This window comes from Ascidiella aspersa, chromosome 1 (genome assembly GCF_963924565.1).
Source record: "Ascidiella aspersa chromosome 1, kaAscAspe10.2, whole genome shotgun sequence".
Taxonomy (NCBI): domain Eukaryota; kingdom Metazoa; phylum Chordata; class Ascidiacea; order Phlebobranchia; family Ascidiidae; genus Ascidiella; species Ascidiella aspersa.
Window position 1 is genome coordinate 19,208,221 of NC_139447.1, and position 15,944 is coordinate 19,224,164.

At 36.1% G+C, this 15,944-nt stretch overlaps 1 protein-coding gene and 1 non-coding gene across 4 annotated transcripts in view; both read right to left on the reverse strand.

Moving 5' to 3' along the window:
• Positions 1 to 9,188: 9,188 nt before the first annotated feature.
• Trnap-cgg (transfer RNA proline (anticodon CGG)) lies at positions 9,189 to 9,263 on the reverse strand. The gene has a single exon. It is a non-coding gene; the product is annotated as a tRNA-Pro (tRNA).
• A 3,010-nt stretch (positions 9,264 to 12,273) lies between these two features.
• Positions 12,274 to 15,944, reverse strand: part of LOC146168176 (integrin alpha-6-like) — a 69,508-nt gene continuing 65,837 nt past the window's right edge. The window contains exons 22-28 of one of the 3 annotated variants that reach the window (XR_014494551.1): positions 15,694 to 15,820; positions 15,384 to 15,451; positions 15,201 to 15,317; positions 13,843 to 13,971; positions 13,677 to 13,775; positions 13,359 to 13,563; positions 12,939 to 13,323 (exon numbers count right to left, since the gene is read on the reverse strand). Coding sequence is in view for 2 of the 3 variants with exons in the window: in XM_083382260.1 (XP_083238386.1) it covers positions 12,942 to 13,082; positions 13,677 to 13,775; positions 13,843 to 13,971; positions 15,201 to 15,317; positions 15,384 to 15,451; positions 15,694 to 15,820 (681 nt within the window). In the remaining variant the exon portion in view is untranslated. Of the gene's footprint in view, positions 13,324 to 13,358; positions 13,564 to 13,676; positions 13,776 to 13,842; positions 13,972 to 15,200; positions 15,318 to 15,383; positions 15,452 to 15,693; positions 15,821 to 15,944 lie in introns of all 3 variants that reach the window. The other 2 variants (XM_083382268.1, XM_083382260.1) reach the window with 2 other exon arrangements.

Below are 15,944 nucleotides of genomic sequence, written 5' to 3' on the forward strand. Positions count from 1 at the left end.
AATTTTGCACTAATTGTTCGCAAGCTGCATTGCAGCACTGCGCCCCATCGCTAAATTTGGAATCTTATAAGTAGTATAGAAGAAGATACATTTGTATTCCAATAGTAATGTAAGGCAGTGGTTCGCGAACTTTTTTTGCGACGCCCTCGAAAAATAATTTTGATTTGCGGCACACTCATCAATTTGGAATTCTACTAATTTTCAATAAATTTGTACACCAAAGCCAATTCATTTATTGGTTTGTTTTAACAAAAGTTGCTTTTTCTGTAATGGGCTCTGTACAATGTAAAATAAGTATATTGTTTACATTAAGAAGCTTACAACTTACACCGCTATACAGTTAACTTTAATGAGTTCGGCACCTTGAGTTTTACAACAAATTAAGTGGTATTCATTTAATTTATAAGGCAATTCCTCATATTAACGCCTACAAGTGGAAAGCAAGGCGCTCCATCGATTGGGTACGTAGAAAGTAACACAAAAAAACGGTCAACAAATACCGCATACTGCAACGCACATTATTTATTTGGGTTACGGTGCAGGTTCGAGTTTGGGTTGGTCGAGCATTGTTATTAATAATAAATATAAAAACACTTGACACAAACATATACGCTAATCGACAACCTAACCCAAATAATGTTAAACAGAAATTAGGACTAGGGGTCATTAAACAACAAATTACGCCAAAGCGTTCATTTTTATAACAGGCTTAAACAGTTGTGGGATTCATATTTTTTGTCAGGCGGTTCTATCTCAAAAGTCATATTTTTCAGCCGATTCTGTTACTATATTTTTTAGTAGTCGTCTGATGACTTGTACTTATGACGCAACAATTCGATTTTTAGATAAACAATCACAAAGGAAAAATACTATAATTATAAAAATTAACACAATGTATAACTGTTACGTGCAAACTTCACTATTGCATTTAAAAAAACACACTCAAAAATCGGTTTATCTGATAAGATGCAAAAATCCATTGACAGTAACCCGTAGGCCTTATTCTACCCGTAGGCCTAATTTCTTGAGCCATAAAACCGAGATAAGAACAACATAAACGTTAGAAAAAAAAAACTACAAGTAATACCTAATAAAATCGGAATAAGTCCTAAATCGGTCCCAGAGGCGTAGCTAGGGGGGTGCGGGGGGTACATATGTCCCCGGGCGCCAAGGTACAGGGGCGCCAAAATAAGGCTTACAAAATTCTATTTCACAACAAGCAAAATACGATCATAAGCAAGATCGCTCCAGCGGCTGCGTGGCAGACGACATCTGATACGCCACCCACACCCAGACTGATGCTGTTGCCAGCCATCCACAGCAGCCAAGATACTAATTCTGCGTGCAGCTGGTTTCCTCTAGCTTATGTTTTTTAAACTTTATTAAACCGAGCCCCCCTTAGGTAATTGTCATGCGCTTTGCGCCCCCCTACAACAACCAATTGGGTATTTTTTAATTACATATTAGTTAGACAACATAAAAAATAGTAAAGTGTATCGTTGGTCGCACGTAGCGCGAAAAATGTTCAGTTTATTTGGTTGAATTAGCTAAAAACAGGTTCGTGTCTCCGTGCATGTTTTTAGCCTGTTATCATACATAAAATAGTTGGAAAAGGGCATAACTTTTATCGTTTATCTATAAGTTAGCCAAACTATAATTTGCATAGGACCGTTATATCTTCGCAAAACATGCAAAGGTACTCACAACGACTTTGTGCTAAAAATAATTGTCAACGAAACAGGAAAAAAAACAAGTAAATAAAAGAGACCTTTTTTGAAGTTTTAATCGTAAAGTTGGGCAAAAAAACAGAGTTTGTACAGGCGTAGTAGTGGTGCCCAACCCAATTGCACAACTTACAAATATACCATATTGTTCCGACTAAACATAGCCGTAATTTGTCGTAAAATGTAGCATTCATAGTCCAGCAACTGAAAAACTATTAAAAATAAGTAGTGAAGCTCGCAAATCGCAAATCCATGAACAATGTCTTCAGTCATCTACACGTGTAATTTTAATGAACAGGATATCATAAAAAAACAGAATGAACAATTCCTCACCATAGAAAAACACAAAAAAAAGTATTATATATTTTTGTTTGTTACTTCGATGTACTCCGCTGACAAAAAAACAAACCTAGATGGAAAATAGTCGACAAGATTAATTAAAATACGTAAAACTGCAATAGACACATCTGCCCCAAAAGCCAAGACTCGGCGACGTAAGAGAATGCCTGGAGAACTGGCAAATTATGTAGGACCTTCATCAGAAGAAGAAATTGTGCGCGTTTTAAAGAATCTATTTGATCGGTTTCAACATGAGATGTCAACACGTTTTTCACGACTAAAATACCTGAACAATAAATTTGGATATCTGCTGGACGTAAATACTCTTCTATCTGACACAGACCAGGATGCAATATGCGTCGAAATTGTGCAGATTTTGCGAATTTTCACGAACATCAATGGCAACGATTTTTTCATTCAAATTGGTGATTGCCGAATGCTTACTAGTAATCGAACTGAAATTCTACCAGAAACTCCTTTTGGAGTCCTTAAGAGTTTCTTGGCTTTATTGTGTTTTATGGGGATGACGTATTTTCGAATCTGCGAATTTCACTACAAATTCTGTTAACAATAGCAGTTTCAATTGCAAGTTGTGGCCGGTCGTTCAGCAAATTCAAACTTATTTTGTTGTATATTTTTAAACTTATATTTTTTTGTGCAGGATTGTCTCAGTGATCTTGCTATTCTTAGCGTTGAAAGAGAAACATTGAAAACAACAGATTTCGATGACGTAAATCACCAGTTTGCGACAGTGTAATAAAGAACAATACATCTATCTATTGTAGACTATGTAAATCATTTTATGTTTGACAATGACTGAGTGAGTCATATGATGTAGTTTGCATAACGCTTCTTCTTTAAATACGGTACATTGTTCTACTAAAATTTGAATTGTTTTCCGTATGAAGTAGGGTATATTATGTTAATTTAATAAAAAATGTGATAAAACGTGGAGGAGGGGCGTCAAATTTATAGTTTGCCCCCGGGCGCAAAATACCCTCGCTATGCCTCTGATCGGTCCTTAGTACATCTCTAACTCATCTAACAATTTTCACTCTAACCATTTTCTTACCCCATCAATCACCCTAAATCAGGGGTGTCCAACAAGCGGCACGCGTGCCAAATGTGGCACGCGACCTAATAAAAAATGGCACGCAAGCCCTCCCCAAAAAATACTAAAATTGTTATTTAGCCAATTGCCAAAAAAGCTCAATTTGTTATTCAGCAAATTTCCAGAAAATACTAAGTTTGTTATACAGCCAATTGCCATTGTTTGTTCACAATATAAAACAATCGCGGCAATCACGACAACCAACAATTACTTTTGATATAGTAAACATTATACTGTGTATAGGCTAGCATTCACATAATATTATATAGCTTGGTGTGAAAAAACAAAAGTCAGCTTACCGAGAGACACTTTGATGTAGTGATGCGCATTTCTACTAGACAGTTTTTTTTTCAAGTTTAAATAAACGTTCTTATTATTGGTAAAAAAGCGCTTTTATGATTAAAAAGAATTGGTTCGGTTACGAAACTTTGGCACGGGAAGAAGTTACAAGTTAAAAATTGGCACGCCGGCATGTTTGAGTTGGACACCCCTGCCCTAAATAGAGCCAAAAATCCGGTGCCTTTTTTTACCGCGGGCCGCATGAGAAACAAAATGTTGTGACGGGCCAGGTCTAAAATAGGATCTCAAATTTACGTAATATGACGTCATACTATGACGCTATAAATCAAGTAAGCTAAATAACATGTTATTACGTTGGTAGTTGTGCGCAAATGTACAACTGTAGACGATTTGAAGGCGACAAGACATCGCGCGAAGCGCAAAAAAATCGCGGCTATTTGGTTCAAAATGTTGTAATTTAGATTTAGAGGGGGGCATCACACATTGATCACAGATAATTAAATATATGCACATTTCTTGATATGTTGGCATTAACCAAGTGATCAGGGGCGTTAAACTCATGCAGCAGCCCAAGGTTATAATACGTGAAAATTTTGCACACAAAAACGAAAAATGCCTTGTTTGCTTCTTGAGGCATAACGTTGCCGATGTGTTTGCTATACAATTTGACATTTTGCAAAAACGATATAGATCGGGAAAAACGAAAACAAGGCGTTAACCAATTTGTTTTTACAAAATGTCGGTATGTTTCAGAGGGAAAAACGGCAGGTACTAATTTTCAATGAAACTTATGTACACACATATGTGTTTATGGCTTTCAGTGTACTAATTTTGGTTTATATATTTTTAAGACGGAATGTTAGGCTAAAGTTTGACAAACTTTCGTTTACAGAGGCACAGTACAGGAACGACTTTGTCTAAAAAGACATCTAAAAACGCGTGGAACTTAGAGAAAAACAAAAGAGATTAGCGCGAAACGCGAAAACAATTTTCTTTTTAGTCTTTAAAACAGACTAAAATGGAGTTTGGCGGGATTATAGTTCCGTCCTGGAAAGAGTGTTTATTTATGTTACAACCAAACATGTGAGTCACCCTTGTTTATATTTTAAGAAAAATGAGCCGCGGGCCAGTATAAATGGCTTTGTGGGCCGTATTTTTGCCCAGGTCTGATCTATGGGCGTCCAAACGTCGACAGCAAAACGGCCGATGCCAGACCGACGTTCCCCGATCGTCCCAACCCACTACCTACAGTTTCATGCGTTATTTTTGCCATTTAGGCCATATTCAGATGCATATAGGACTTATTCCGGCATTTAGGTCTTATTTAGACGATTTTGATCTTATATTGTACTGAATATAGCCTATACTGCATATTTGACCTTATTATGGCGTTGGTCTATTACAGGGGTCGGCAACCTTTTGTATACAGTGTGCCAGTTTATGAATAATTTTTAAATATCAACAACTCGCGTGCCAAACATTTTTCTATATTTGGTTTTGGCAACCAGGGCCGCGGAGTCGGTTAAAAACAACCCAAGTCTGACTCCGACTCTACAGTCTGTATTTAACCCATTTACGTAACTAAATTAAGGTGAATATTCAGCCATCCACTTATAAGGGTCATGGAAAATATGCCACCATATTCTTCTTTTCAACCATAAAAATTTACAGTTTGCTGCCTTATCAGTTTCAAATTTGGTATACTGTACATGCGCACGTCAGACTCGGGTTGTCTTACTCGAGTCCTGAGTTCCACTCCGCAGCCCTGCTGTCATCTGACATCTAATTTAGGAATCTGTGGAGACGCCATTAAACATAATTTCATAAGTTAAATTCTGTAAAGATGCCCTAACCCTGGTGAATAAAACGAACTGTCACGAACACAATACTGTGCTCGCTATTTTGGAATATACTTCGAAGCTTTTGTTTAGATACCTGGAAGTGTTAGCTATCAATTTCGCTTTTAGCTTGGTTTCTCAGTAGCACAAAAGCACACGTGCATACCGTGCTTTAACGGCAGTAAACATCAAGCCAAATACATCGCATAGTGACGTAATACGAACGGTTAGTCGTAAACAACAAGTTTAACACGCACAAAAAATAATGTTAAATACAACAGTTAAGACACTTATTTGTGACAAGAACACTGCCAAAACATTTGGCGTGCCCTGAAAAATCATCTCGCGTGCCACTTTTGGCACGCGTGTCAGGGGTTGCCGACCCCTGGTCTATTAAATACTTTGGTTTTATACATTTTCTGCTTAAGGTATTGTTGCGTTTTTGGTCTTATTGTGTGTTCCCATGCTAACCGGTTCGCTGATCTCATATAATTTCGTGAGACGTTTCTATAGAACCTGTGCGAACCGGCTGAATACCACCACTGGCCTTAAATGGAAAAGATGATGTTGTTCTTATTATGAATCAGACCGTGACGGCTGTCGAAAGTAGAATGAATTGCGTAAAGGCAGAGAAAAAAGGCAAAAGTGAGAGTTTGTCCTCATGGTTATAATCTCTTTGGTTGAACCGAACAATGCCATCTTTAAAGCGACAATTTTTCTCAGCTGTGAAAACCTATTTTAAATCGAGATGTTTGCGGTAAAAAACTACTTTTTGAGTGCGCAGAGAGGAATTTTTTTTTTTACAATTCAAATGAATATTGAAATTGATTAAAAGGCAATGAAATTTCATATGAGCGAAAAAAATCAAACGGCCATTTTCTATTATGCTTTTGCTACATGGACCACAAATAGCTATTCAAAAGCATTTCAAGATAGATAGATTTTGTTTTTTTTTGAACCGAAACAAGAATAAAAAATAATTGCAGCGCTCCACTGCAATCCACCCAATCAACTTTCACACAACTTGTACACTTTCAGCAACAGCATCCAAAACACATTTTTGTAGTTTTAAATTATTAACAGGTCAGGTTACTTTCATACTACTTTCCCTTACTGCTTCCGTCAACCATCGATTTTTTTTTACTTTTTTTAAATTATGAACAATTCCATGGTTGTTTTGAAACAATAGCACAACAAAAGGATATTATTTCAAGCGATTTTAAACGTGGAGGAATTAGAATTTGCTTTACGGTCAAAATAGGAACAGTCAGGAAGTTTCAATATTTTAACAGTTACTCAGTTAACGAATGTTTTGTGTTGCGGGCGAAAAAACAAAGCACGCCGCGGGCCACATATTAGGTTCCACGAGCCGCATTTGGCCCGGGGCCGCGGGTTGCACGCCCCTGCCTGATACAATGAACCAAATTAAAATATATATTTTTTAATAAATTATTATGAATAAAGCGCACTGTCAAAAAGCAAAACATGTTACACCGATCAATGATGTATTAGGCCAGGGGTTCCCAAACTGTGGGCCATGGCACAAAGACTATTTTCATTGGGTCATAGAGCTATTTGAAAATATTGCAACTAAATATTGTATGTTTTACGAAAATATAGCTGTTAGCATATTTAATACTAATAGAAAGGAGGCCATTTTTTGGCTATTTGTAAACTATATACGTAAAGGCAAAATCTCACGACATGTTTGTTTCGCTACGCAGTTAGAACGGCACTTAAATTTAAATTCAGTTTATTTTCATCGAGATATTTAATTTCAATCTAAAATGAGCCCGAACTAAAAAAGGATTATTTGGATGCTGTTAGAATCAATGTGTTTATTGGGAAATTGTCCTACTATTTAGGCGTAAATTGGGATTACAAAAACGTAACGGCAAATGGTGGGCCACAAACTGTTTTATGAAATAAATTATGGCCGATGGGGTTAGAAAATGGGCTAGGGTTAAAATTATTTGGGGGTTAGTGATGTAGGCCTACTTAGGGGTGGAGTTTGGGGTTAGGTAAAGTGTTGTATATGCCTGATGCTGGCCATTTAGACCATATTCCGACGAGTTTAGGACTTACACCGATTTAGACGGCATACTACGACTATTAGGTATTAGCCTATATTATAATCTTATTCCGAACTATGTTTTATTCCGACTTTGATGTTGTTCTTATGGCTGGAGTCCGTTTTGAACTCGTGAAACGCAATCCACTATGATAGGCTAGTAAACCGGGTAAAAACAATTAGACAAATTGCAACAGAGGATTTTTTGTTTGATTCATGTCTCATGAGTAAGGTGCAAGGAAAACCCAATAAAACTTCGCGGAAAAATATTATCTCTAACATGACATAATGAGGTAATAATTATTATATACGGCTACAAAATTCAAAATACCGATAGACTTGAGATGGTCTGATTTGGAAAAATATACTCAGGGAAACAAATAAGTCAATTGGACCAATCGATTAGTTCAAGTTATGACATCATAAAGGCGTCACCAACATAAAGGTGCTATAAATGATATACAAAATAAAAATCGCTTTTTGCGAAAAATGCTATTTGTGGTTACATATTTTAGTTAAGCCGTATACATTCAATTGACATTCCTTATATTTAATGTTAAGTGGACATTTCGACAACATCGATATATATTTTTTTAGCCGGTGCTATAGGCCTACTTTCCACTAATTGTCGAGTTTGGGGTGTTTATGGTGCTCAGTCTTCCTGTAATCTACTGTATACTTCGTTTATTGCGTCATATTTAGGACTCTGAAAAGTTAGCCAGAGACTAGTAATTAAGCAAAGACTAGCCTAGCAAATAAAATAAAGTTTGGGTTATTAATAGTAACGTTTATCGTTATAGCTAAAATACAGTTATACGGTAAAACAAAACCGATTTGGCCATTAAGGGGCATTCCCTAAAATGCAATCAAAATTTGTTTTTGCATTTATCAAGCAATGAAAGAATTGAAAAACGTTCACTCCACAAATATAGGCTACTCATGTTTTCGGCTGGAATTTAGTGACGTCATATATAGAGGAAGATTTTAAGAACCCTTGTGAAAAACAAAAGTCTGCGTATATGGGCTATACGCGATATATTTCCGTTGCCCAATTGTGCTTGAACTTTAAAGATGTGTTCAGTGAAAATAGAGATTTAATGTTGTAGAGGTGCCAGCGTCTGTATTTGCTATTTACCGTGTTAGTTTTGCGTGCCCATTCAAAAAGTCTGTCTGTAAAAGGCGTTTTCCTTTTCCCTGTATCCTGTTCGTTAACTTAATCCCCAACTTATTCGTTTTTCCTGGACGTTAGTCTTATCCGAGTTCTACTGCAAACCAGTCGATGCACGATTGCACGCCTTACTGGCGACACATGTTTTTCCTGCGCTGTAAGCTGTTTTATTAAAGGCGAGCTATGCTGAATTTTTTAAATTTACAATAAATTTATAAGCGACCTGACAGTATGACCTTTGAAATCCAACGACAGTTCATTTAGTTTCGATTTAGTGTAGTTCAGATAGTACGGTAATCATGTCTCCCCTGTTGAAATATACATTGGTGACCCCGACGTGATGAACACGCAAAGTTAATGATCAACATAAACAACGAATAATTAAGATTATTACTTTGTAGACTACTATCTATAATCAGATAGTTCTTTATTTTTTCGAAAACGCAAGAACCTTGTTTTATGTGTTTTTAGTGTAGTTGTGCACAAATATTTAAATAGCTGCTTTAAAAGGAAATGTTAATCATTGGTATTTCATTTTTTGATTACTATAAGTCATTGCCACAGATATACACTGAAAGCCATTGCAGACTCCGAATCTGTCGACCAATGATGCAAGCAGAACAGCGTAGAAAACAACAGACTGCAGTGAGGTTCGAACTCACGACCTCCGGTTAAGCCGGGACCGTCGCTCTACCAACTGAGCTATGCAGGCACAGAGAGGTTGCCATAGATATGTTAGAAAATGTTTTGCGATTAATTGTTATAAAAAACATTGGCCTACTAGGATTGGATATTGTGCATCCGATTGAATGCCACATGAAAGTATTACTATGCTCAAATAAGCAAATTAGATTCAATTAAAACTTCTAAGATGATTCTTTTCAGGTGTGTTAATTAAAACTCGCTCTAACATTAAGAAATGAGTTCTTTCAAATTTTAACTTTCTATAAATTTACCTTAGTAGAAAAAACATTTTTAGAACATATATTAAGTGTCCCAGAACCAGTGCAGATCACAGTAGACTTGGACAAGTATTTGAGAGGTGTCCAATAACGTAGGGGAAAGTTTTTAAGATTTTTTTGTGATGGTAAGGATGAAAATAAAGGCATCTTAAGAGTTTTTTTCATAAAAAAGAAGATAAAGCAGATGATTCCAGGTTGTCATGGGACTGGCCCACAAATCTTTTTGTTTGACGTTAATTCATAATGACGTCATAGAAAAAGTAATGGGTATGACGTCATAAAATGGTAGTTCGTAATGACGCCACATTTCGACGCAAAGCAAACACGAGCGTCGTCTACACGCCTGCCAGGCGCCAGCTGCGAAACCGCTTTGTGTGTAATTGTTAACTTAAGGCGAGCAACTACACCAAGACCGTGAAATTTGTGCGATTGATTTTAGTAGAATCATGTTTTGACTATTAACAGCGCAGTTTTGATAAGTTCCATGTAAGGGACTTTTCCGGGTGTAATTACGCCACGATTAGCGCAACAGCTGTGTGCCAAGTTATTTTGCGGTAACTATCATTGCATAGAAATGGTTAATATCGCTTACGAAAAGGGGGGTTCGAACCATACGTGTAAAGCTTGAAAATGATTTCCATATAAAAAAAAAACAGGCCAAAACAGAGGTAAGGAATCCGTAGCTAGTAAAAGTGGCGTATATAACAACTAAAAAACATTATGCGCCTTACTGAACTAAAAGTAAACATTTCTCCAAATAGTTAACATTTTTTTCTAACGTGGATATTTCTTTCGCAGAAGTGTTGTCAAAATTACGCGCAGAAAACAACAAAAAAGTGTTAAAAAAAAGTTGCGGGCCAGATAAAATTGCTTAGAGGGCCATAGGCCCTACTTTGCCCAGGTCTGATAGAACATATTTTTTAAAACAAGATAAACGCAATGTAAGAAACAAATTCAAGCATTTTTATGTGGTCTCACTGTTGTGTAACAGACAAAGCAGAATCACTTTTGTTACGGTATGATAATATTATTAATTATCTTAGGTGGCACAAGGCACAGGGAAAGTACAAAAGACACATGATAGAAAAAAGTTATGATCTACTATGACAGCTTAGTGCAACAGTTTAACGATCTTTAAATGATTTAAGCGTCACCAGTATGGCAGCATTCTGGCGCCTTTGCGACTACGCCAGCCAAAGAATCAGCCATAAAACCGAAGAAATTGGTGCCAAAAAAATACCATTAACTTTTTTTTTTGAAAGATCTATTTTACAAAAAACTTTGTTGTTTCCACACATATTTAATTTTAAAGTGTACAGCTTGTGAAAGAGTTTGCGGGCAGGATGATTTTCACTGGAGGGCCGGATCCGGCCTGCGGGCCGAAGGTTGCCGACCTCTGTTTTAAGACACGATGTAACGAAGAGAACAACGTGCTTACGACGCTTTGGTTACAGAAATGGGATAAAATAATGAAAGAGAGTATTTTTTAAAACATATACCAAGAAGTAAACCCAGATTGCGGTAAGCAGATCAGTTTGGAGTGGTAATGGCCAAAATAGTCTTGGATTGCAAGCGCTCTTTGCCATCACCTGGATCGAACGAACACTCACGACTTTTTACGGGGCTTAGTGTATATATTTCGCGTGACAATTTTAGTCGCGCTCAAAGTAAGACGGCTCTCTTGTATACAATTCAGTGTACTTATGGAAACAATTAGAAAACTTAAAATATAGGCCTCTATTAACAAGCACAAAATACAGGCCTCCATTAATAAGGCTTTCGCGACCCAAACAGAACGGTCCCGCGACCCAAATTGGGGTCGCGACCCCGTATTTGCGGACCCCTGTCATAGATAACCTGTTTTTGGCAAACTTATGTGCAAACATGCTGCTTAAAACCAGTTGAAATGTCAAAGCACGAAAACAAAAGCTTTTATTTGGTTAAATTTGCCCCAAAAATTAAGAGACATATTAAGCATTTAATAACTGAGTTTCGCATATTGCTTGCTAAAGGCATTTATAGTCAAATTTAATGGAAATTAATTGTCAAAGTTCACACAGCACACTTTCACGCATTGACGAGTTGTCGAGACAAAGGCAATCACAAGCTTCACACTGACTGCTAAATGCATTGACTCTTATATTTTAAATAAAATATTTTTTAGCAAAGTTCATGATAAATAGGACAAAGAGGAATACTAGAGGCTGTATAGAGCTTATAATCGAGAGTTTAACTTCTGTTCAAAGAATTAGATTAAAATACTAATGTAGACGATATTTTAGCAAACTAAATTTGTAGGGGGGAATTAGATTTGAATAAATTCTAAAATGGTGCACAGGACAAAAAAGGTTTGGGACCACAGGCCTATGTGGAACAAAACTGTCGCACAATACCTCGTGGCTTTATATAAAACAAAAGATTGTAGTTTGCCGTGCGGAGAGTTAAAATTATGTTCCCTCCTAAAAATATCCTCCGAACGTTGAATATCCCCCAGGCATACAATTGGAGAACACGAAATTTGTATGACAACTGTAACTTTTTTAATAACTGCAACAGCACACAGTTTCTTAAAAAAAATATATAGATATTCAAGGACTTTTCAAGAATTCATTTTTAATTGTTTTAACGGCACTTTCGAAACACTTATCTTAAGCTGTACATAACATCTATTCTTAAGACTTAATATGTTTTTTTTTCAAAGACTTTGTCAACCCTGTAAAACATATTTTTAAATCCTGAGATAATAACAGCACGATATGGTTGGTATTAAAAAAGATTTTATTTGTTATTGGTTTACAGAGAATAAATTTCACACACCAAGTAAGCACAAAATGTTAACATAATCAGAGAAACAAGTTACATGCAATAATGTGCAAATCTTTTGACTGCAAATTTTCAATTGTATTATGATTATTAATATTACTTCAGTAAACCACTAAAGCAAGTTAGAGAGAAAAAATAACTAAGTGACATACTTCTTAAACTGGGGTCCATGGACCCCTTGAGGGTCCGTGAACTAATTTTAGGAGGTCCATGGAGGCCAAATTGAAATATTAGTATATATTTAAGATGTAATCTAATTTTCATAGAAAGGAGTTTAATTAAAAATCAAACGCTTTAGCACTGATATATTTTTGACTCCACAAAATCATCAGCAAATTTCTAAAGTCTATTTTTATTCTGCCGTAAATTTATAACGTCATATTTGACAAACTCTTGTGTACCGTAGTCCATGCGAAGCAAAAAAAAATAGGGGTACGCGGTAAATAAAGTTTAAGAACTCCTGTTCTATAACAAACACAAGTAAACTGGTTAGTTAAATTCCAATAGAACAAAAATAAAAAAATTATTAACAAACTATTAGCATTCCGCGGCGAAGTGTAAAGTATTTGCAACAGTTTTCAATCATGTTTTGTCAATAGCTGTTTTCAGTTGGAGTAAACTTGCCAAGAAGTTTGGTGTTGCAATATTCGTTGGCTCACAGCTCGATTAGCTTTTATATTGTCAACACGCGTTGCTTTGTGTGTCGATAAATTTTGGTAGTTTCGATTTCTTTCAAAAAATCCAACCTACCATAGAACTAACTAGATAAATCAATACTATAATAATTATACATCTATAATTATACATAATAGATGGTATAAGCGAAGTGACGCGGAAAATAAGTTGCTGAACAGTAAATAGCCTATAGTTTTATACTATACAGGTTTTTAGATCGTCCCTAAATAGTTAACTTGTGGGTGAACAGGTCAAGCTTACCTACATATAATGTATAAATAACACACCGAGATGTTGCTCATATTGTTCTGAAAGAACGCCGGACTAAATTGTTACTGAAGTTGGTTAAAACTTAAACGTGCTTAAACGTGTTGGTGTATGTAATTTTATCCAGCAAAAACCGAAAGTAAACGGCATAATTACCACAACGCTTGTAAGTGCAAATTAATACAGCATTCGGTCAGAAATCTCATCGGCTTTCTTGGATGCTTGTTTATGGCGATGTGCTTTGTGATAATCTCCAAAATCACGACGTCGTTTGAAGAAGCCACACTAATTATTTTATATAATTAAATTAAAAAAGAATAGTAAGCAGTTGTCATGCAATTAAAAAAACACTCATTTTATTGAACGCTACTAGAGCAGTGGCGTAATTGTTTCCTTACCCGCCATAGAACGAGGACAATAACAACAAGTAGAATAACACCAGCAAGAGTCGACACGGCAATAATCCACCATTTTACCTCTTGTTCAGGTGGAACGACCTATATATCGCAAAAACAGAAAATTATAAACCAATGTTTTTTTAGTTTAAAAATATGAAATCTTGACCTGTTCAGACAGAATACTGGTCGAGACTTGAAACGTAAGCACAGAAGATGAAGAATAAAGGATATTGCCGCGATTAACAGCAACAGTAGCACTGGAAAAAACTCTGATTTCAGCAACACCGTAGTACTCCTACAATTAAAACAAGGTGCCTTTGTTTGAACTTTGAACACATTTACGCCACCGCCGGTGTGGGGAAGCAATATATGATTGGGTATAACATTAAGAACAGTTGGGTCAAACAATGGAACCACAGTAAAAAAGTAGTTTATGGTTAAAACTTTAACCCTTCATATAAAAAAAAAAAAATTTTTTTTTTTTTTAAGAAAACTATTTTGGTTACATAAAAACACAGGGAGCTGCGTGTAACTTTAAATATTTTAATTCTATAACTGCAACCAAAGCTGTAGTGTACAGTTATCATTGAAAACCTTTAATACAAAAGGGTACAGCTCGCCAACCATAAATTATACGGATATATCCTGTCATCTATACGCCAGTGGTTTCAAACTGTTTTGATTTCGCGACAATCTTTTTAGTTTTTTGAAACTTCCCAATTTTTGTATATCTATAATAATCTATAAATATATTTGGTTAGTTTGTCTACAGGACGGCATTTTGTTCGTATAGCAAGAAATATAGAATTAGATTGAGCGTCAACATAAAATAGATTGAGAGACAACATAAAATAAGGCAAAATAGTGTAATGTTGGTCGCGCGTAAAAATTTCAGGTTACTTAATTGAATTGGCTAAACTGTAATTCAGGAGGCTTTTCGCATGAGGCGCACAAAAATTGCTCGTGCTCGACAAATTGATCATCACTTTGGATAGAACGCAGTGTTTTGCAGCCTCCTTTATAAGACCATAACATCAGCGGGGTTCACTTGACTACTGTGATTGCAAATACCGTATCTCAATTTATGGTTGTTTCTTCCTCATCAAAAGTTGCTAGTAGCTGACTAAGGGCGTCGGCGTTATTAATGTCGGAGGATTTTCCATAGTCAATATCGTAGCTGAATTGAGAAAGTAGCGCCCATATCGCCAAACGATTTGCTGCGAGCGTTGGAACAGCCTTCTTTGTTCTTTCTTTGGTTTGCTTCATGAGCCTTAACAAAAACTGTGGTCGGAACCCCCAACCCCCCCTGGATACGCCACTGATTTAGATGGATGAGTTTCGGGCGAACGCTCACCCCACTATGGTCCTAGCGTTTTCGAAAGAACTAGGTACAGCTTTCTACAGTTTTAAAATTTATTTATAATTTAACTTTTCAGGGTTGAGTTGTATGGGTGCGCTTCCTCTGTTGTATTGGATATAAATGTAAAATAAGTATAAATGTAAAAACAACTTCTGAAAAATTACCTCAATGAATGTGCTATTCCAAACAACAGCTTGCAATTTAACAAACACAGTTTCTTGAGGGGCCAGGCTACCAAGATGGCATGTAAAGTAAACACATCGTGCTAAATCGGAACATTTCTAAAAGAATTTAGAAGAATTATAATAGTTCAAAAAAACAGTCATACATAATATTCGTTGTATTACCAGTATTTCACTTGCAGAAACTTTTGTGTTTGTCTGCACGTCTCTGCTGTTCGTCTTAAGGCTGGGACCTGGATGGAATTTTATAGCTTAGTTTACAACAATATTTAATATTTACACCAAAACAGTGTTCAACTGGTTGTCAATGTAGTCTCTGTGGTTTATCATAATTAAGTTCTATTAATGAACTAAGCAACTACTAAAAGCTTAAGGAACAAAAGAGACACATAAAAAAGCATGTAATATTTCTATTTTGACAACTTTCAAAAATGGGCATTAGGTCTATGATGTGTTTTAAAAGATGCGGACAAACCTAAGTCTCGTTTTAGTCTTTTAGAAGTCGAAGAATGGCGATTAAAGGTTGATTTTAAAAGAAGGGGATTTGTTTCCTGTTGAGGGACTGCACATGTTGACACATTTTTTCTACCCGCTCCGGATATCTAAATAAGCACATTTAAGTGGTTTACACACCACAATAAAACAAAGGCTTCGCCACAACCATTCTTTAGCAAGTATCAAACTAAATTTAAAATTAATGTTATTAGGAAACAAATTTACATGATC